The 21,339-nt window shown below is 36.1% G+C and overlaps 1 protein-coding gene across 1 annotated transcript; it reads left to right on the forward strand.

Annotated features, from left to right (window-relative positions):
* The first annotated feature begins 5,180 nt into the window (after positions 1–5,180).
* LOC136798907 (TGF-beta-activated kinase 1 and MAP3K7-binding protein 1-like) lies at positions 5,181–21,310 on the forward strand. Its single transcript, XM_067055576.1, has 9 exons — positions 5,181–5,299; positions 9,759–10,014; positions 10,514–10,644; positions 12,655–12,773; positions 13,384–13,465; positions 13,578–13,741; positions 14,180–14,321; positions 17,809–18,005; positions 20,377–21,310. The coding sequence occupies exons 1-9, from the start codon at positions 5,279–5,281 to the stop codon at positions 20,915–20,917; spliced, it is 1,653 nt and encodes a 550-aa protein (XP_066911677.1). The 5' UTR covers positions 5,181–5,278; the 3' UTR covers positions 20,918–21,310.
* The last annotated feature ends 29 nt before the right edge of the window (positions 21,311–21,339 follow it).

Consider the following 21,339-nt stretch of genomic DNA (forward strand, 5'->3'; position numbering starts at 1 on the left):
ACAAAAATAATAGAGTATAATTTGAAAAAATTTCGAATACCAAAGGCATTTTGGTAAACAGACAAATTAATTTAAAAAAGTCTTCCTTTTCATTCTGCAGGCGTTTCCCGCTTTCAATTTTATTTCGCATTGTTCGGGGTGCGCTCTCAAGTTAATTGCCGGATATAGTAATTAATAATCATTAAGAAGGGAGTCAGAAGTCTTGACCAGTCCTCTGTCCAAGTCCATTTCCAAGATTGATGATTTATAAGATATTACATTTTGTTTTTTTATATACAAATTTAACTTTTGGCATATTTACCGTTTCTAGGAAATATTATATTCCCATGCATTTCAAAGTGAACTTCATACATCAGATAGGTCAATGTCTTTTTAAAGGCTTATCTGACTTTCACCCTTATACACCCCTGTCTCAGTTAGCCTAGTTAACTAAGCCCGTATTCACAAGGCTAGGACACACAGCCTATGGCAATATAGCATTTTCGGCGCTTTAAAGATTTTTTTACGGATTTTAAGTTTACCTTGGAATACTGAATAGTTATTCAGTCTCAACTTACCCATCAGATTTATCCTAGTGACTAAATCAAACTAGCTTAGATTTCTAGGCTATGTCTCAGTGCCCCTGTGGAACTTTTCTCCTCATTTGAGAGCTCAAAACATCAAGGAGGATGTTTTTGTAGTGATAGGTCGATGTCTTTGTAGTAATATTTATACCATAATTTCCAATTGGAATAAAATCTATATAGAATACTTTCCTTATGTGGGTTAAAAGTACAACTGTACAATGGATTATACTTCCCTTCTCGACCTTTTCGCTAAAGCTAACACCATTTTTTCTCTATTTCGCATCCAGGCAAATTTCCAAGTTTTTGAGTTTTTGGACATCAAATTTTTGTCATGATTCTCATGGCTCATGTACAAAAATTGGGATTGAGTTTCAAAATTCAGAAAAGCCCTGGAAATTTGCCTGGCATCATATATGCAAAAAGCATTGAATTTTCATCGAACTTGAAAACTTTTTAGAAAAAAAGACAATCTATAATTGATACAAAGCAAACTACCCCTACCTCCACAGCAGAATAAAAAGTTTTGACTTATCCCCTGGATACACTTCAAATTTATAGTTATTTATCCCAATGAGATTCCTTCCACCTTTTTAGTTTTCAGATCACAGTTTTGTTTATCATTTATCTGCAGACTTTGCTTCTAACAGATGCTGTATAGAAAGTATTTTGTCACCAAAAACCCTGTAATTGAAAAGTAACATTTATCGTTATCGCTAGCGCTATCTGTTGAGCCACACACGCACAGCAGAACACAAAATTTGGAAATACTTATAGAATGAAAAAAGACGGGGGTAATGTTATTATAATATGGGTAAAATTGCCCCTTTTTTAACCTGACTGAAATTCGAGCCTCCAGTAACCCTGCGGGGCCCAAGGCGCCGAATATGCACACGACACAGTGACAAGCCGTTACTAGCAACCCTGACCTAAGCAATTCCAAACAACAAAACCAAACAACAAAGATGAGATACTCCCGACCGTCCATGTACGGAAAAAAAATTTGCGGCGCCAAATTTGAACTTTGAAATTCTTTGATCGCGCAAGAAACCTGATAGATCCCTCTCAGAGAGAGAGAGAAAGACCTAAAATCTTTGTAAGCCTTATTATTGATAAAGCCTTTTATAAACTAGTGGTTCATTCTCGAGCAAAGGGCTTATCTAAACCCTTACGCCATTAATAGGATAAAATGATCCTGATGGTGATGAATGCGTTGACGGGAACGTTGAACGATTCTTCCAATTTTACGGCACTGGCCTCCTAGCTTCGTCGGTTAATAGTTTATTGACTCTGGGCTCCCTAGTGTGGTGGAGCTAGTTTCTCAGGTCATAAACCTGCTCTTTGCGGGGTCGTCCAATTCAAGAATGAGACCCGATTCAGCCCAGTGGTGCTCTTGCCTTTTGGTGGGTGATGGTAATACACCTTACAAATGGACGACAAGGGAGTGTGCGAGTGTGCCAGCTGCAGTGTATCGCTGAGATTTGAGAATGAAGTGGTACATCGTTGCGTTTTTTTTGCCAATATTTTTCGTCAAAAAACTTCCTTTCACTTATTCAGAGCGAATAAAAAGTTTAAAATTTCTTATCTCAAGCATTTCCCTACGCGCGCTAAGGCGTAACAAGGATTTGAAGATATAATAATAGAAAGATAGATAAAACCCGGGGGGAGGGGGTTACTAGGGCAAAATCGGTTACGAGGATGCGCTGCTGGGTCAGGCAGGGTACATTTTTTAACCAAGTCCTAGGTAGAGTCGCAAAAACACCAAAATAGAAAAATCAGTCTCTCATAGGGTGCCTTTTTTAGAAAATTTGGGGGAAAAGTAGAAAATTTGAGAAAATTTTGAAATTTCAGTCCCATTCATGGTCACCTTATTCGCAAATTTCGGCAAAATTTTTTAAAAAACGAGTCCCACGTAGGGTCCATTTTTCGAACCTCAGCGGAGCACCCCGTCGGTCGGCAAGAGTAGTAACTCACCCCCGCCCCCCGGGAGATAAAAAATAGATAGATATTTTTCAAAATCCTGGGCGTAACACAATCTGCCTTTTGAAAGCTTAACGCATTATCACGCCCTGATGCTCCGCCCGCCGTGCGTCCAGCCCACTGACCTTTATATAACCCTGGACCAAACAATATCTGCCATCTTTGATTGGAGTTTTTTTAGAATTGGTACCCAAGGAGAAGCCATTGCAATGTTAAAAATTAACGTCTAACGCCGCTACATCATCAAAAGAATTTGAGGAAAAGTAGACCTAGCGCTCTCGATGCATTTACACCGCCATCGAGTAGTGCCGACATTAGGGTACCAATACACCTATTTCCTATTAGCAGATTCATGCAAAAGTCACGAAAAAACGTCGAGTAAACAAACTTTTGATTGGCGGAGGATTGAGATTACCTCATACTCTGGACATTTTGAAAAATATGCTTGTATATGCAATATTTCAGCCAATCAGAGACTTTCTCGACGTTTTTCGTGACTTTTTTACATGAATCCGCTAATAGGAAACACGTGTATTTTCAAAAAACTCCGATCAAAGATTTTGCTTGGCTGGGATTGAGAAGCTTTGTCCAGGGTATATAAAGGTCAGTGGTCCAGCCCACAGATATCTGTAAAGCCCGAAGGGCTAGATAGGCAACTTTAAGCTTTCTCCAGCAAAAAAAAGTGAAGCAAAAATTTGACTTTTTAAATTTCGTGCCGATGGATAGGATCTAGCATTTCAATTGTTTTCGGAGCGCGAGATCTATGGCAAGCGATAATCACAAATTCAAGAAAAACTAGGTTTTTCTGCAGAAAACCTGGGTTTTCGGGTGGAAAACCTAGTTTTTCTGTTGAAAACCTAGGTTTTCCCGGTTTTCCCGGAGCTTATAAATTTTCAAGAGAAAACTCAGGTTTGTCAATCGCGATTTTAAATGATCGCTTTTAATATCGAAAAATCGTCTGCCGTAAAATTCAAAAAAGTAACTTAGATTTTCTGAAAAGAAGCGTATTGGTCTTTTTTTCCAGAAATTCATGGTTATGTTTGTCTATTGCTCATTCCAACTTAGGTCAGGGTTACTAGTAACGGCTTGTCACTGTGCCGGGTGCATACTCGGCGCCTTGGGCCCCGCAGGGTTGCTAGTAACGGCTCGAATTTCAGTCAGGTTAAAAAAGGGACAAATTTTACCCATATTATAATAACATTACCCCCATCTTTTTTTGTCATTCTATAAGTATTTCCAAATCTTATCTCTCGTCAACCGAGATTTCTTGTCTTTTAGTAATTCATCAAAACAACATTGACCAAAGGAGACATGTTCTATCAAAAAACTTGATTTTTCTGAGATCTTGTGTCTTCTTTAGAAAACCTAGGTTTTTTACAGAAAAACTAGGTTTTTCACCCGAAAACCCAGGTTTTCTGCAGAAAAACCTAGTTTTTCTCGAAATTGTGATTCTCGCTTGCCATAGAGATCAAAAAAAGTAGGCGGCAAACGCTATTTCACATCTCTCAAACCGGTGAAATTGCATATTTTAGTCACGTGACTCTGGTAGGAAATCCTTCCAAAGATGAGCTTCACTTCTCAGGCCCTTTAAGTGGTTCTGAAACGAAAATTCTCTTTTCCCTCTTTTTAAAGATCTCTCTGGTACAGTCTAAAAAAACACCGACAGAGTTTTATGTTCAATGAAAAGGCCTCACGCATCAATCAACACTTTTAAAAGATTATTTAATAAACTAAATCTTATTCTTGTAAACATTCTTTTAAGAAAAAAATAAGTGAGAGAGCTAATTGGTTTATGCTCAAAAGAACGAAAGAATTGCGTCTTCCTTTTAAATTTGATTACTGGCTTATTGCGTAAGAATCTACTTGTCAATCAACCATTTTTAACAAACAGGTTTACCCATTGGCCTGTACCTTCCATTTTTTGAGTATTTTCTTGGAAAAACTATGTTTTTCCTACATTCCGCGCGATACAAAGTTGAAAATTTGTGATTTTCTTTTCCCAAGGCAGTAGGGAGGAGAGCCGGCATATTGAAAGTACCTCTGTAGTGGAGGGTTTTATTGTGCAATATAGTTAAAATACAGCTTGAACTTAGAACTCAAGTGAAAATACTGAAGTTTTGGTAATTCTTTCGTGCATAGAGAAAAGACTACAAATATATCTTTCACTATTGAGGTAGTTTCGAATAGCCACCTGCTTGAACTACTCGTGTACAAAAGTTGAGGTGAAAAGCTCAACGCTGTATCCCACGGAGGCGCCATTTTATGTATTTTTTAGTGATTTTCTTCACATTAATGAAATTTTATGTAGATTTTTCACCGGCTTGATGGGTATCATTGTAACCAAATTAAAATTTTATCTTTTTCCGTCATGAAGTCGAAAAAATTTCATAAAAAGAAATTTTTTTGAAAGAGTAATGATGTTTCAAAAATGGTTAGTAGAATCAACTTTTTTTCCGAAAAGAAATCCACTTAAAGGGCCTGAGTTTTTGAACAAGGCCGCAAATCTAGCCCTTCGGGCTTTAGAAATCTGTGGTCCAGCCCGAGTTTAAAGCCCGATTTCCGTATCGATTTCCCGACTCTTCCGATGTTTACCGTCTCGAAAAAAAAGCATAACTTTCACTTTCGCTTTCAAAATCCAGTCACTGTCAGGACAGTCAAAATTCAAAAAACACAATCAGACAACAGACAGACAGGCAACCAGGTATAAACAGACAGCCATCAAGCTTAATCCAAATATGATACCACCACAGGAAAAGGTAAAATCCATCTTTTGATATTTGTGTGAGTTTTTAATGCCTTTATGCTTGCAACAAGACAATTTTCATTTGCATTTGGAGTGCGACTATTTTTGGTTGAAATTATCCAATGATTAGTCCTAGCCGTATTCCAATATTTAAAAGTTCAACAGAAGTCTGTTCTCCTCCACACAAGGCCAAGTTGTTCACTCGGTGACGATATTGCGAATCCCAAATTTGTCAGTCTGCAATTTTTACAGCTTGAACACTGCCATAGTGGGCACCCCCCCCTTTAAAAAAAGGGGGGGGGTTGAGAATTTTACTGAATTTAAAAGAAGGGGGGGGCTTGCGAAAATTTCAAATAAAAGGGGTGGCTTGGACAAAAAGAGGGGGGTCAATTTTTTAAGGGGGAGGCTAGGAAGATTTGGCAATATTTGCAAAACATTTTTAAATTTCTCAACAATTATTATATTTCCATTCATTTGAATGAATCAAAAACTCTGTTTCTACAACTCTTGATGGAGTATAATGCTTTTTCAACCTTTGCAAGACAGCTGCGACTGTAAAAGGTCGAAAAAACCCCCCCACGGGTTGAACAACTTAAACCTGGGAAAAAGAGGGGGGTTGAATAAAAAGAGAGGGTTGAGGAATTTTCATTTTTTGAAGAGGAGGGTTGAGCTAAAAGAGGGGGGTGCCATTTTTAAGGGGGGCTTGATACCCCTCTGCCCACTATGACTGCGATAGGAGAGCGATTATTTTTGGTGGAAATGACACCCTGTAATATTCCTAAACGTATTCCAATATTTAAAAGTTCAAGAAGTCTGCTCTCCTCCACAGAAGACCGAGCTGTTTACTCAGTGACGATATCGCAAATCCCTAATTCGTCAGTCTGCAATTTTTACAGTTCGAACACTGCGATGGAGAGCGATTATTTTTGGTGGAAATGAGACCTTGTAATATTCCTAAACGTATTCCAATATGTAAAAGTTCAACAGAAGTCTGCTCTCCTCCACAGAAGACCAAGTTGTTCACTCAGTGAAGATATCGCAAATCCCTAATTCGTCAGTCTGCGATTTTTACAGCTCGAACACTGCAATGGAGAGCAATTATTTTTGGTGGAAATGACACCCTGTAATATTCCTAAACGTATTCCAATATTTAAAAGTTCAACAGAAGTCTGCTCTCCTCCACACAAGGCCGAGCTGTTTACTCAGTGACGATATCGCAAATCCCTAATTCGTCAGTCTGCAATTTTTACAGTTCGAACACTGCGATGGAGAGCGATTATTTTTGGTGGAAATGAGACCTTGTAATATTCCTAAACGTATTCAAATATGTAAAAGTTCAACAGAAGTCTGCTCTCCTCCACAGAAGACCAAGTTGTTCACTCAGTGAAGATATCGCAAATCCCTAATTCGTCAGTCTGCGATTTTTACAGCTCGAACACTGCGATGGAGAGCGAATAATTTTGGTGGAAATGAGACCTTGTAATATTTCTAAACGTATTCCAATATGTAAAAGTTCAACAGAAGTCTGCTCTCCTCCACAGAAGACCGAGTTGTTCACTTGATGACAATATCGTGAATCCCTAATTCGTCAGTCTGCGATTTTTACAGCTCGAACATTGCGATGGAGAGCGACTATTTTTGGTTGAAATGAAATGAAATTTGGGAATATTTTCTACCATATTCCTTTTATTTGAAAGTTGCAAGTTAATTAGGCCTTTCAAAAAATTCAATCAAAGTTTGAATCCTTAATCCCTAATTGCGAATCCCTAATCTTTAACTGCGAATACCTAACCAAGTTATTTTTAATAGGGGAAATCAGAAAATACCAACAAATAAATTTTATTCAAATTGGCACGCTAACATTCTCCTGAATTAGCAAGCGATAGCGCTGCAAATCTACCTGCGCAATGTCCTACATATAAAGTACCGTAAGTTGGTCTAATATCGACATCCCTCCTTTAATTTGACATCCTTCTTTAGAGATAGGAATATTAGGAAGGTTGGAATCACTGATGGACTCCTCAACTGATTGCTAAGCAAAGATAATTACCAGACGGTACTAATCAATAAATTCGATTATCGAAGTAATCGACAATGGTCAAAGTAATCGAACGACCATTTATCGATTAACCGAATTTCAAGTACCAAAATTTCAAAAAAATTGTGAGTATTCAATCACTTTCTTTTAACAACCCTTTGAAGACTCAATAACCGTTCAAGTACTTTGATTGTTATTGATTACTTTCGATAACTTTGACAACTTCGATAACCAATTGATTACTTCGATAACCAATTACTATGATATATCTTAAAAAAAAACAAAAAAATGACGTAAAATCATTAAGCACAAAAAGAAGGCCCGCTATAAAGATTGAGCCCCTTATTTCCCAGACATTTCGCCCGCCATTTTGTGTGCCTTCGCCCAGGGTTTCCTCAAGTAACTCATATTGCGCGTTCTGATTGGTCGGAGAAAACGAAAGTGATTTTCGCGCGTGAATGGCGTGTTTTAATTGAAAGAAATAAACTTGGTTTCAGATTATTTTGACGCTTTGCTACTGGAAACATATTTGATAAAATCGAAGGCTGGAAGGTACTCAATACAATCGAAGGTATTCAATATGATCGAAGGTTATCGAAAAGTAATCGAAATGATTGAACAAATCGAAAATGGTTGAAGAAAATGCCATAATCTGGAGTTGAGTGAGTATTCGATCACCGACAATATCGATAGGTGGTCATTGATAACCTTCGATTATTATCGATCATTATTGATTACTTCGATCACAAATGAACGTTCGATTAGTACTGTCTGGATAATTATTTTCACTCAGCATTGCGTTTCCGACTTTCCTTTTATTCCTATCTCTAAAGAAGGATGTCAAAATTAAAAGAGGGATGTCGACATTAGACCAACTTACGGTATAACAGTAGCTTTAGTATTAGCGTTTTATTTCCGTAATATGGAGCAGATAATTTCCGGTCCTAACCGGTGGAGTAATTAATATGCGGAACTGATTCTGTAAGTTGTTACGTTCTCCCAAACGAATTAATTATAAATTGAAAACTTGAAATGAGACAAGATGACCGATTGTCATTCAATTCCGGAGACAGCACTTCAATTCGTCCAGACGGTGTCAATCGAACAAATTGAACGCCGAATCAATGGAACGCAATTGAACACGATAGAATAATTATAATTCGATTGTCGAATGCAATCGAATTGCAATCGAATATTACCCAGGATTTGCCGTTCGATTGCTTCGATTATGTTCGATTGTATTCGATTGTATTCGATTATGTTCGATTACGTTCAGTTGATTCAATTGTATTGGATTTTATTCGCTTTTGTATGGTACTTGGCCGTCCACACTTAAAACCTCTACCGGAGTGACCAGTCAACTTTCAATCGAACCAATCTAACCTTACTCAAACACAATCAAACTCAATCGAATATTACCTAGGAATCGGCCGTTCGATTGAGATTCGATTATATTTGACAATCGAATCGCAATTATTTGATTGCGTTTGATTACGTTGTTGTTCAATTGACACCGTCTGGATTCGTTAGGCCTTGTTTATACTGTATGCTAAAAAATTTCATTTAAAAAGCACCGGTTAATTTTTTCATGAATCCCTTTAGAAGTTCTGCGGCGCTTTTTTTTTTGCTTGCGAGTCAATAAACAATATGCCGTGAGATCGGGTAACTTGCACCAGTGGAGGCTAACGTGCATAGCCCTCAAATGAATGACCTGGCTGGTCATTAAAATACAAAATTGAATCAAAACAAACCTGGTTTACAATATATTTACGAGTGGTAAAATATACTTCTCCTAATCATAAGTGATGTCATGAATACTTATATTTAATATCATTATTAAATTTGAGGTTATATGTCCAGCAGCCATCGAGAAACACCTGACTTCCCGCAATCTTAAAATTTCTGAAAATTTATGATCTCGTATGATTTTTTATTATCCAACCACACTGTTTTTATTTACCCGCAATTCTGTCACGGCAAATATGAGATTCTAAAATGGTAGAGTAGAGTTGTGAGCGATGCTGAGTAGTTCATCTGTTTTGAAATTTTGCTGCTTTGATTGGTCAGTCATTTGATGGCTATGCAAGTTTCCCTCCACTGATGAAGTTACCTGACTTAAAGGTACTGCTTTCGCATCATTAATCTTTGATACGCATTTCGATGGGACGCTAGTGTGAATGACTGAATGAATATTTTCATTCAATCTTTGACCAATTGATAGTCAATAGAAAAGTCAAAAGTGCTTTTTTTATTTGGTAGCATGAGTATACATTATGTTTGTTCTGACAGTTAATGAAAAATGTGGCTTTTAACAATTTGATATATCATGATATGTACTTTTAAAGAACCCCACATTACTGTCAAAACAACGTTTGTTCATGATATCCAAATATCACTGTAATGTTTTGAATCATTTTGTAATTACTATTTTTAGCTTCAAGGATTGCTTTACAACTGGACAGATGATTTACCACAATGTAAAGAAACAGGTGTTGGATACCAAACTAACCTTATCTACCGTGCTGGTGGTGGCATGGGCGCAACTACTGATTATGAAGACAGAAGTTTCCATTTTTCATGTCCTGGTGAATGTTTCCTTTATGGTGTTTTAGACGGTAACGATGGGCCTATGGTGGCTGATTTTGCCGGACAACGTTTACCAGCTGAACTGTTATTGGGTCAAATCAAAGGTTTGAAAAATACAGTTCATTCTGTCTTCACTTCACTTAATCTCTTTCCCTCTATCAATCAGGTATAAAATTCTAGCCTTCTAACCTTTTTAAGCCTTCCCTTTAAAATCTTTCAAAATATTACTTTGTCCCTTGTGAGAAAGATCGATCAAGTAATGTTAAATATAACACCAAACTAGAAAGGGCACCATAAGGTTACTTTGACATATGTTTTGAGTGAATGTGTCAATTAGCAAAATTTTTACATCATCAATATCAAGAATTTGTAATTTCAAAAATTGCTATAGTTTGCAGACGTAAATGTTGTGAAGTCTAGTATGCTAACCTACCATTTAAGACTTTAGAAAATGAACAAAAAATAACCGAGTTTACCAACACTGTAGTTTGTACAAATTGATATTTTCCCGTAACAATTATCGCATTAGCATATTAAACAGCTTCAGTCTATGGATGTTGCTAAAACTTTGTTTTATTGATTTTATTTGATTTAATTTCACAGAGGAGTACGGAGATAGGGAAGTGAAACAACGACTACGTGAAGCTTTTGATAGCGTTTCCAAAGGATTCGTTGAAGATCTTATTGATGAACCATTGATGGAGAAAATGAACCTAGAAACACAACTACCAGAGGTTTGTATCCTTTAGAACTCTTATTGGGCATTTTTTTAACCTCCCAGCTTTCTGAAAGACACCTATTCTTAGACATCTAGACACCTAGGGTTACTTTACATGTTCATTACATTGTATGGATTCACGGAGTGGGGGATGAATAAGTTGTAGGCGGTCACAAGTGTTTGTAACACGTAAATGATGTATGTTCAAACTGAAAATTGAAATTGAAAAAATACTAAGATATTGATCACAAGGAAAAAACTTAAGTCTAAAGTATAAACTAAAGTCTAAAGTATAAGCCTGTTTAAATGTATAAATTTTAATATTGATAGATGATATTGATTGAATATTAGTAGTTGAAATGAAGTAAGCTAGTTCTAGCCTAATCTTATTAATGCCTCATGATGCAAAAGCATCAAGAAAGAGAAAAAACAAAATGGTCGACAAAAAAAAAATGGCTGAAAAAACTTACCAGCTTGCCTGAAGTGTGAGGCTGGAATAATCCAGGCAGTGTGGTGTGATGAAATTTAAAAAAATAAACTTATGTTGATAAGAGAAAAGTTGAAGTTGGACTTAGAAAAATTTGATGTTCACTCCATGAAATCTCTTGTTGAACTGATGTGAAAATGAAAGTTCTTGCTAAATAGAAAATTCTAAAAAATGTGTAATTTACAGTATGATAAATTCTAGGTCATAGGTCAAAGTTGATAAATGAGAATGTATAAATTACTGACCAAAACTAAAAATTGGAAAAATTTATGTTTTGAATAAATTAACATAAATAAACAAATAGAATCCAAAATGGTGAACCAGAGGAATGTAAAGAGATGGAAAAACAGCTTTTCTGATTACTCAAAGTTCAACGATCACTTCTATGGAAAATTCTATTGTAAAAACGTTGATTAGGTCATTAAATGAAAGTCCAGAAAAGACGGCTCGCCTTACAAATCGGACGGTTTCTACATGATTTGACGATAAAAATGAAAATTAGTTTTTCCTTTTTTGCTGATTACTAGTTCAATTTTTAAGAATAAGGAGCAATATTTTTACCAATGTATAGCAAAAGAAATCCTTAACGCAATGATATTGAATTGGTTCCTGTAAAACTGTCAGAAGTCGAGTAAAATCAAGATGAAGTTATAATTTTCTCGAACTCTAGCTTTCCATATTATGGTGCGGTCATGATGATTATATCAGTAGAATCGCTAGGAAATTCTGAGCAAGAAGATATAGGTACCTTTTCGTATAGGAGAGGTGTGCCCAAAAAGTTTGCGCATAATCAGGCTTTAAGCCTTTTATATAATATAAAACAAAAGAATTTTGTCACAACACGCTAATTATGCAGATTTTTTATAGCGACAACAAAAGAAACCTATTTACTCGACATAAACTCCCTTAAGGGCAAGAGACCTGGTATATGACGAGCCGTTTTTCCATTGTTTTCAAGGAGCTGTTTTTCCATCTCTTTACATTCCTCTGGGTGAACACTGAAAACAGAAAAACACTGAAAAACGAGAAACACAGAAAACCAAAAATGTGAGGGAATGCCAAAAATGATGAAAAAGACACTGAACTGAAAAGGCTTAGCCGTTACATACATCACCTTCAAATGCTTTGATGGTTGCTACGGGGCTGTTTCTTTGTATTTTCAACAATAGTTTTATAATGATAATGAAAATAATAAAATAATTATTTCCAACAATAAGATATTTTGGAGTATATTTGGAATCTTTTTAGTTTTAAGTTCCAAATTTTTGTTTTTCTTTTCTTTCCTTTCAAAATTATGTCTAATTATGAAGATTCTCGGCACCAAACCCAAAGGAAATTATTAAGAGGACCGAGATCCATTGCTGAAACTTTACTGAAAACTTTTTGGGGGTATTAAGCAGTCTGGCTGAAAAACCGTGCTCAAAATATCTAGACAGAATTGACAGAATGTGAACCTACTTTATAGCCCCCAAAAAAAGTTTAAAATCAAATTATTTAATCACTAATTTTAAGATTTTTCAACTGAAATTTTGTTTGCAGGGAATGAGCAAAAATGACGCACAGAAGCGTTTTCCTGCACTATTTCAACGTTTGGAGCAATTAGAGAAGCGGATCAAAGGAGGTTGTTCAGCTGCCATCGCACTGATTCATAAATCAAGGTTTGTTTACTACTGATATGCTTTGAATTGGTCAGTAAAATCAGGTTGAAAATCCAGGGTGGTCAGTAATAACGAGGTCGAAAATCCAGGGTGGTCCAAAGAAAGGGGAGAAAAAGATCCAAGGGGGTCCTGAAAAATTAGAAAATCCAAGGAAAAAAAAAATCTCCTCAACATAGGGGTACATTTTTTTTTGGAATAGCCCATTTCATCAACTCATAACAACCTCACTAGAATAGAATGCAAAGTATTCGAGTATGTTAAGCTCAAAGCTCGATGTTTTTGAGCATTCTCGTAAAAAGCAGTCTTATGCTCGCTTACCCGAGCCGCACTGGCGAGTCCTGGGAAGAACTGACCACGTGTCTGCGGATAGAAACAATAAGGATAATGAACTTTTAAAGTAAAAAAAAAAGAAATAGTTCTTCCGAATATTGAAATGTCGTCGAAAGCCAACAACCTTAAGATATAGTTAATCTGATATTATTCAACACTGTCCAGATTTGAAGAAAGGTTGTTTTTAATATATCACCCTGGAGAATATGAATAAATAAATAAGGCGTAACGGTAAACTTGTGGAAATTGATAGAAAAGATCTTTATTCTTTGTTTTTCAGATTATTCGTTGCCAATGTAGGTGATGCAAGAGCATTGTTATGTCGAGTTGATCCGCAAAATGAAGAGTTAGGAGTCATCCAGGTAAAATTATTTTCGAGTATTTATTTAATCATTATGGTGACTTTATAGAAGATTTCTTCGTTCACAAAATCACGTATTCAACATTTTTTTTAATTTTTCTTCTTTTTCATAGCTAAGTACTGATCACACTATCGCTACCAATTCTGAACTTCAACGGCTTGCTAATCTAGGCTTGAACATTGAACGCTTGCAACAGATACCTATCGTTTTGAAAACAACAAGAAGTCTGGGCGATTGGGCGCTCAAAGGCGGATATACATCACACCCTGATCTAAAGTATTTTTCATTGACCTTCTTTTTATCCTTCTTCTAGTTTGTACATTAACATCTTTCAGACGAGTGTTTTTCGGTAATTATTATCTTCATATCCAAACAAATAACTGATATAATTTCCGATTTTACGATGATATTTACTACCTTTAAGGGAAAAATCTTTGGTGGGAATTTTTGGGGGATGACCGAAAGTTTTTTCAGAAGGAATTCAATTTGGTGGATGGCTTGAACAATTTAATTTGGTGGATGAAGGATATTTCCGGCCAAAAAACGTTATTGAATAAGAAAAAACCTGTTTAAAGGCCTGGAATATAATTTGGCGGATGGTTAGAAAAACTAATTTGGGGAAAACTTAATTTGGCGGATTTTGACCAGATCTGCCGAATTTTCTTTCGGTCAAATTTTTTTATCTTAAGGGTGTAGTGTTTCAATTTATTATAGGGAAGCAAGAGAAGAACCAATTCTGTCGACTCCTTCTGTTCACGGCGGAGAAGATATCTTGAAAAACATGAAATTTCTTGTTTTAATGTCCAGAGGTGTTTACATTGCTTACGAACAAGCCACTGGTATACCAAAAGACCAAGTAAGAAGTATCATTATTATAATTATTATATTATATACCTGTTAACCTTTTTCATCTACAATAATTCTTGACGTTACTCACGACCGTATAATAATAGATGCGATATAACACGGCCAAAAATATGCTTCAATGCAGTATTTTACAATTTTCGACGTCAGTTCTTGCTAGAAATGGTTTAGTTTCCTATATTTTCTGACGCTTACTTTGAGTTTAAATGTCAATATCTACCTTAAGGGAACTTATTTTGGCGGGAACTAATTTTGGCGAGCGGCGAAAATCTTAAAAGAATTTAATTTTGGCGGGAACTTATTTTGGTGAATAGGGATTTTTTTTAATTTTGGCGGGAACTAATTTTGGCGAATGACAGCGTAAATCTGTTCTATTTTGCCTTATTTTGAGCAATTTTGATGAATTTCAGGGGTTATTTAGACAAGGAAACAAAAAATTTAATTTTGGTGGGAACTTATTTTGGCGAGTGAGCAAAATATTTAATTTTGGCGGGAACTCGCCAAAATTAGTTCCCGCCAAAATAAGTTCCCTTAAGGTAATGAAAGGACATGTAATATCTGCCTATTATTGTTAAGTGTAGCGTGCAGTAGTCATAAACTGCAGTAACCCAGTCTCTGGCAAGTTACCTACAGATACTTAGCATGCTTGCTGAATGTTGGAAAATTATCCATGTCCGTGTCTTTAGTTTTATTTATCTATTTGACAAGGGGTAAAGTTTTATGGCTGCATTATTTGCCATTGTTGGGTTTATGTGACATGCGAAATTTGAATCTTTACGTTTTTCGTTGTCGAGTTTAATCCGATATAAAGTTGCTCCTAAAGGTTGAAATGGAATTAAATTTTCAAGCTCCTGGGTCTTTCGTGTGGGTAAAGCTTTTATTGCAGAAACAAATTTACATAATGATTTTGTATTAAAAGGTTTGGTCATTTTGGATTTTTTCTGGACCATATGCAGTTGGTCAAAATAAGTTATTTGGATTACAAATGGACCAGTGAAACCCACTGGTCCACAATTTAACCAAGGATACCGTCAACTGCATGTGATCCTTTTTTCTTCCCATTTAGCATATACCCAACATTGGCACGGAAAGGGTTTAAGTAAGATAGAGTGTTCTCTACTGCATAAAGTGTACTTAAGGGCTCTGACCATAGTGAATTTTTCATAATTGCCGTGTTTAAAATGTGTTTTCTGACTGATTTAACCAACAAAACGATGGCATGTTATACATTTTCTGTTAGACAAACTATTCCTGAATCTGAAAATTTAAAAATTGCATTGAAAAAATTTGATGAAGAAGAAAATGAAGACTTTTGCGAGGAAGAGTATTTCAACTTTGAAGAGCTTAGTTTCGGCGAAGAAAAACATTTTGAAAATTTTTTTGCAGCAGTAGATGGTGTATCTTTAACCGAACAATAAAAATTTTTGTGGAAAATTTTTGTAAATGCTTCTTTGTCTCGATATCTTCAAAATAGTGGTTTTTCATCAATTTTTCATCTGGATTTTGCTTAAAAAAACAGTCATAACTTTTGACACATCTTTTTAGAAAAAATTTCCGCAAAATTTGAAATAGTTCAATTCTTTGCGGACAGTTTGAAAAAAGTTCGAAACAAAAAGGTTAATTTAATTACCCATTAAAACTTATCACTTTTTATAAAAGAAGGTGATGCAACATATTATTAACGTCTTTTTAAAGTTCATAACGTCATATTTGCAATTAAGTTCTTAATTACTCTTGTGGGGTTTGATTAAAAAGCAATTTATAAAGGCAATTCTTTGTTAAAAGAGCTAAAGAATCTAAAACATAACTTTTATGTTCAGATACTAAAATCAATTTTCTGACTATGGTCAGAGCCCTTAACTGGTTTCTTAGACCTGCAAAATGTTAATATTAATTCCAAATTCCGAACTATTATTTTAAAATAATATGTAATAATTATGAATTTTAACTAAAAAACTGGTTTTGTCTTTCAGACGATTTTTTTTTTTGGCACCACAATAAATTGGAGCGTAATTACGACCTTGTTTCTATTCTTTTTCCCCGAAAGCTTTTCTTACGAAATTTACAGTCTGGGAGAAATCTCACAATTTCGATTATACATAACCAGACGGTGTCAATCGAACGAATCGAACGCCGAATCAATCGAACGCAATTGAACGCAATCGAATAATTGCAATTCGATTGTCGAACGCAATCGAATTACCCAGGATTTGCTGTTCGATTGCTTCGATTACATTCGATTGTGTTCGATTACGTTCGATTGATTCAATTGTATTAGATTTTATTTGCTTTAGTATGGTACTTAAGCGCTCGGCCGCCCACGCTAAGAAGCTCTAACAGAGTGATCCAATTTAATTTGATCGCAATCAAACTCATCGAACACAATCGTAATCGAACGAAATCGAGGATTAATCCAACGTAATTGACAATCAATCGAACCAATCGAACATAGTCAACAATCAATCGAACCAATCTAACCTTACTCGAACGCAATCGAACACAATCGAACACAATCGAATATTACCCAGGAATCGGCTGTTCGATTGAGATTCGATTACGTTCGACAATCGAATCGCAATTATTCGATCGCATTCGATTACGTTCGATTGGTTCGATTGCGATTGACACCGTCTGGACATAACTACGACCTGTTTTCTATCCGGGTCAACGCTCATATAGGAAACCTATAGTTAAACTGTAAATCAAGAAATTTATTTTTTCTCAAAAGTCTTCCCTACGAAATTTGCAGATATATGGAAGAAATCTTATATTCTTGATCTTACATAATTAAGAACTCTGTGTGGCTGGGTAGCTCAGTGGGTAGAGCATTCGTCTTACAATCTAAGGGTTGTCGATTCGTTTCCGGCCGTCGCCAACTCAGCGAATTAGTAGCTCAGATTGGGTAATCTGATTTAGGCGGTAGGTTACTGTGAGCTGAAAGTAGGTGTGTCAGCATTTGATCTTCCAGGTCTAGTGCAAATAGAAAATGGAATACACTCCTCATTCCTGGCTTCGCCGACAGCCAACAGATGAATATACTAATATACCGTAAATCCTCGAATAAGCGCCCGGGCGCATATTTAGTTTTTCAGGCTCTAAGGGGGGGGGGCGTTTATTCAATTTTTTTATTTCAGAAACTCGTACATCGACAAATTCGGAATCTGCTTAAACTTAACTGTTTCAAAGGGTTGATTTTTCAAAAAAGGATGAATAAAAGAAAAATTGGAAAAATCCAATTGACAATTTCTATCATTTTATTCTTAGTCGCTTTTTTTCTTTTTAAGACACAAGTATCTACTCAATATCTTATTCAATCAATAACAATATTCGAATAAGCGCCCCTCCCTGAAGGTGGGGGGGGGCGCTTATTTGAGTGGGGCGCTTTTAATATTACTTTAACTAAAAGTGGGGCGCTTATTCGAGCGGGGCGCTTATTCGAGGATTAACGGAGATATACTTACTTACTTACTTCTTTCCAGGTCAATGCTCACATTGCCAACCTGATATACAATGAGATTTTGAAGCAAACCACCATCGAGAATGTGGCTCAATGTGTTATTGATCACATTTGTCGCATCCATAAAGAACAATTCACAAAATCTGGTAATGTTACCTGTTTAAGACGTGAAGATATGACATTGCTGATTCGATTGTTCAATATCAAAGTTGGTCAAACGTAAGTCTGTGATAAAGATTACGTCATCTCCCTATTAGAATCTAATAAACAATGAGCTCTATACTCTGAATAGATTCTCGACCCTAGGCTACGTCATATTTTCCTTCGTTTCGAGCGTAAAACTCCTACACTTTGGGATATGCGCACTGCTCTTGTTTTGAATATTGAATTTATCCGGATACATCGCATGCGCACTGAGGTTTTGATGAAACAATAGAGAGTTTCGAAACCTAAGCCTATCAACGGTGTTTTAAACATTTCTTTATTTTAAATCTCTATTGATAAACTTCTTTTGTTTAAAATTTCTATTAATCCCATTAAAAAGCGAATTCCCGCCCATAGCAGTGCCTATAACAGTGCAAGAGTAAGGCCTAAAATTATGGAACTGTCTATTGTGTAGACTACTCGATCCTGGCCAAGCTAACATTTTGATCGGAGTTTTTTGAAAGTAGTACCTTAATGGTAGTCAATACTTGTGAAATTATTGTTAAACGAGAAATTCCATTTAATTGTAAATTGACCCACATCATTAAGTGCTACCATTAGAGTGCCACTTTTAAAAGACTCCGATCAAAGATTTTGATCGGCCGGGATCGAGAAACTTAATAGTATAAAGGTCAGGGTTTATTAGATTATAATAAAACTACGATGAAATATGGATGATATAGCTTGGTCCAGGGTATATAGAGATCAATACGCGTAAACCTGAAAAAAAATGTTTGCGGATAAATTGAGTTCAAATTTTATTAAATTACGTGTCCAAAATAAGTTCAAAATGATCTTCCCATGGTGTCCGAAAACAAAGCTCGAAGCTTGTGAACCGATTTCAGTGCTGAGTAATTTGTCGTATTTCCACTTAAAAACCATCTTGTTTTCAGACCATCCAACTCTCTAGAAAAAAACAATTGTATCGAGTTAATTTTTTCAAGTCAAAAATATTGCAAAATATTCTGGATTTAATTTCGCGATTTGGCGTTTTGAAGAATTTTGCGTGGATTTTATTTCGCGAATCGGATAAAAATGGCCCTGAAAACATCAATAATTTTTATAAAACAGTATATTTACAGAGTATATTAAACTATAAATCTGATTCTTAAAATTTCGCGTCAATTTCATTTTTTGAGTCATCTTGCTCGTCTATCAGGGTATAATATCTTGTCACAGTAAAACCAATTTTCTCCGTCTATGCGAGAGTGTATACAATATAATGTAGTCAGAGATAACACATCATTTTTCTATGAATATTTCGGCCAACTGGCCTTTTTCAACATAAAAATGGATTTATTTGACAAGGTTTATATACTAATTCTATATACACAAGGGAAAAAAATTATAGGTCTATTGACAATTAAAAAGTTCATCTGAGAATAAAAGTTAAAAAGGCGTTAAAATGCCGGTGTAATGTACAATTGTAATTAACGAAAATAAATTAAGCTCGGGAGAATAAATAGGGTAATAAAATATGATAAAGTAAAGAAGTTATTTCTCAAAAGTTAAATTCCCGCCTGACAAGAAGACAAAAAGAACTAAACAAAGAAAGGGAAAAAACCTAGCCATAATCGATCATCACTTCCCTCTCATTCAAGCCCTGAGGCTCAAAGGTCTGGAGTTTGTTAATCCAGAAATCTTCGCGTACCCGAAGACTCTGTTCATTCTGGGATTGATCGATTAGTGTAAAATCCCAGTCCTCCATACCATTATGACCCTCCTGACAAAAATGAGAGTGAAATGACATTTGAGGCGCTGTTTCACCTGAACTGCATTTCCGGAAACAAGATTTATAGTTGTTAAACCTGTTTCTAAATTTTACGGTGCTGCCTACATATTGTTTTTGACATGATTTGCATGTCACTAGGTAGACAACATGTTCAGAATCACAGTTCAAATGACACCTGATTTCGTACTCCTCCGATGTTATTGAGCTCCTAAAAGATTTTGTTTTAGTGATAGAAGGACATATCAAGCAGCGTGTTTTCTGACATGCTTCAGATTGACCTCCTGTCTTCTTAGGTTTAGAGAGTTTGGATCGAACAAGAAGGTCTTTGAGGCTTTTGCCTCTCTTAAAGCCAACGATAGGCACGTCAGAAAACACCTTGCGATGTTCTTCATTCGCCGCTGTGAGGAGTACATGAATGTCTCGCAAGACATTCTTAATGTTGGCAAAGGCAGGATGATAGGTTAGATTGAAAACCAGTTTACGTCCAATATATTGAAATGATACGCGGCCCCCTCGATGCTCTGAATAATAAAGATTACTGAAAAAATGAGTTTTAATAGTCGCTGAGACTCAAAATATAATGTTTAACCTCCATAGAGTAAAAACTTTATAGAATTTCCTAGTTTTGAAATAATTGAAATTTGATTTTTTCAGCCCATCACCAAATGTACCAAGGCGTCAAGCTCGACCCAATCTTACTCCCCTCAAAATGCCGGAAAAACGTCGTACACCATCGCCGACAAGCAAGCCGGATACTCCGTCATCTACCGGAAGTTCTACTTCTACTCCAGCGACTGCCACACCCGGTAGCGCGGGTAGTGCGACCACTTCTCCACAGTGGGGTTTCCCTGGAGGAAATCAGATGAATAATCCGCGATCGCCCTCCCCACTTACGGTAACTTTTACAGAACAACAAGCTCGGCCACAACCACTAGCTGCGCCTGCGCTGCCACCACGGCAGGGTGTCGCCCCACCTCCAGTTAAAGCCGCATGGGCGGCGCCACGATCTAACGAACGTAATGATAGCCAAAATTCAATGGACGATAAAACGAAAATGTTTAATAGACCAGCAGAACCTTTAGAAACTGACGCAGAAGGTCGTATTAAGGCTTATGTATCTTTTGACGAATTTAATGAAAAGATTATGGCTGCTGGAGGGCCGGAAGAAGTTTTCCGAGACTTTTTATGCAGATGATAAAAAAGTGAAATCGAAGAGGAATAGATATTGGACGGACCATTCTCGAAAATTCACTATATCGGCAACGACATGACAAATTGACAATTGCAGGTTTTAATGAAACAAATTTTCAAGAAATTGGAATTGAATTACTATGGAAAGGATGATGTTTGCTGGACAGAATCATTCTTCAAAATAAATGAATTATTTTTCTTTTATAGGTTATACCTAATTATGCATTTTGGAAAGTAAACTTAATCTTGAGTGTATAATAGAATCATCTTTAGGGCTTTTCTACAAAAAACTTCCGACTCTATCTCTTCAAACTCTATAACTTCTAAGTCTATAACTTCTAACTGTTCAAACTGGAAATAATTTTCTCAGAAGTCTTCCATACGGAGAAATCTCATATTTTCGATCATACATTAATTGTTTGTTAT

The sequence above is a fragment of the Clytia hemisphaerica genome, unplaced genomic scaffold, assembly GCF_902728285.1.
Source record: "Clytia hemisphaerica strain Z4C2 unplaced genomic scaffold, Clytia hemisphaerica genome assembly, whole genome shotgun sequence".
Classification (NCBI taxonomy): Eukaryota; Metazoa; Cnidaria; class Hydrozoa; order Leptothecata; family Clytiidae; genus Clytia; species Clytia hemisphaerica.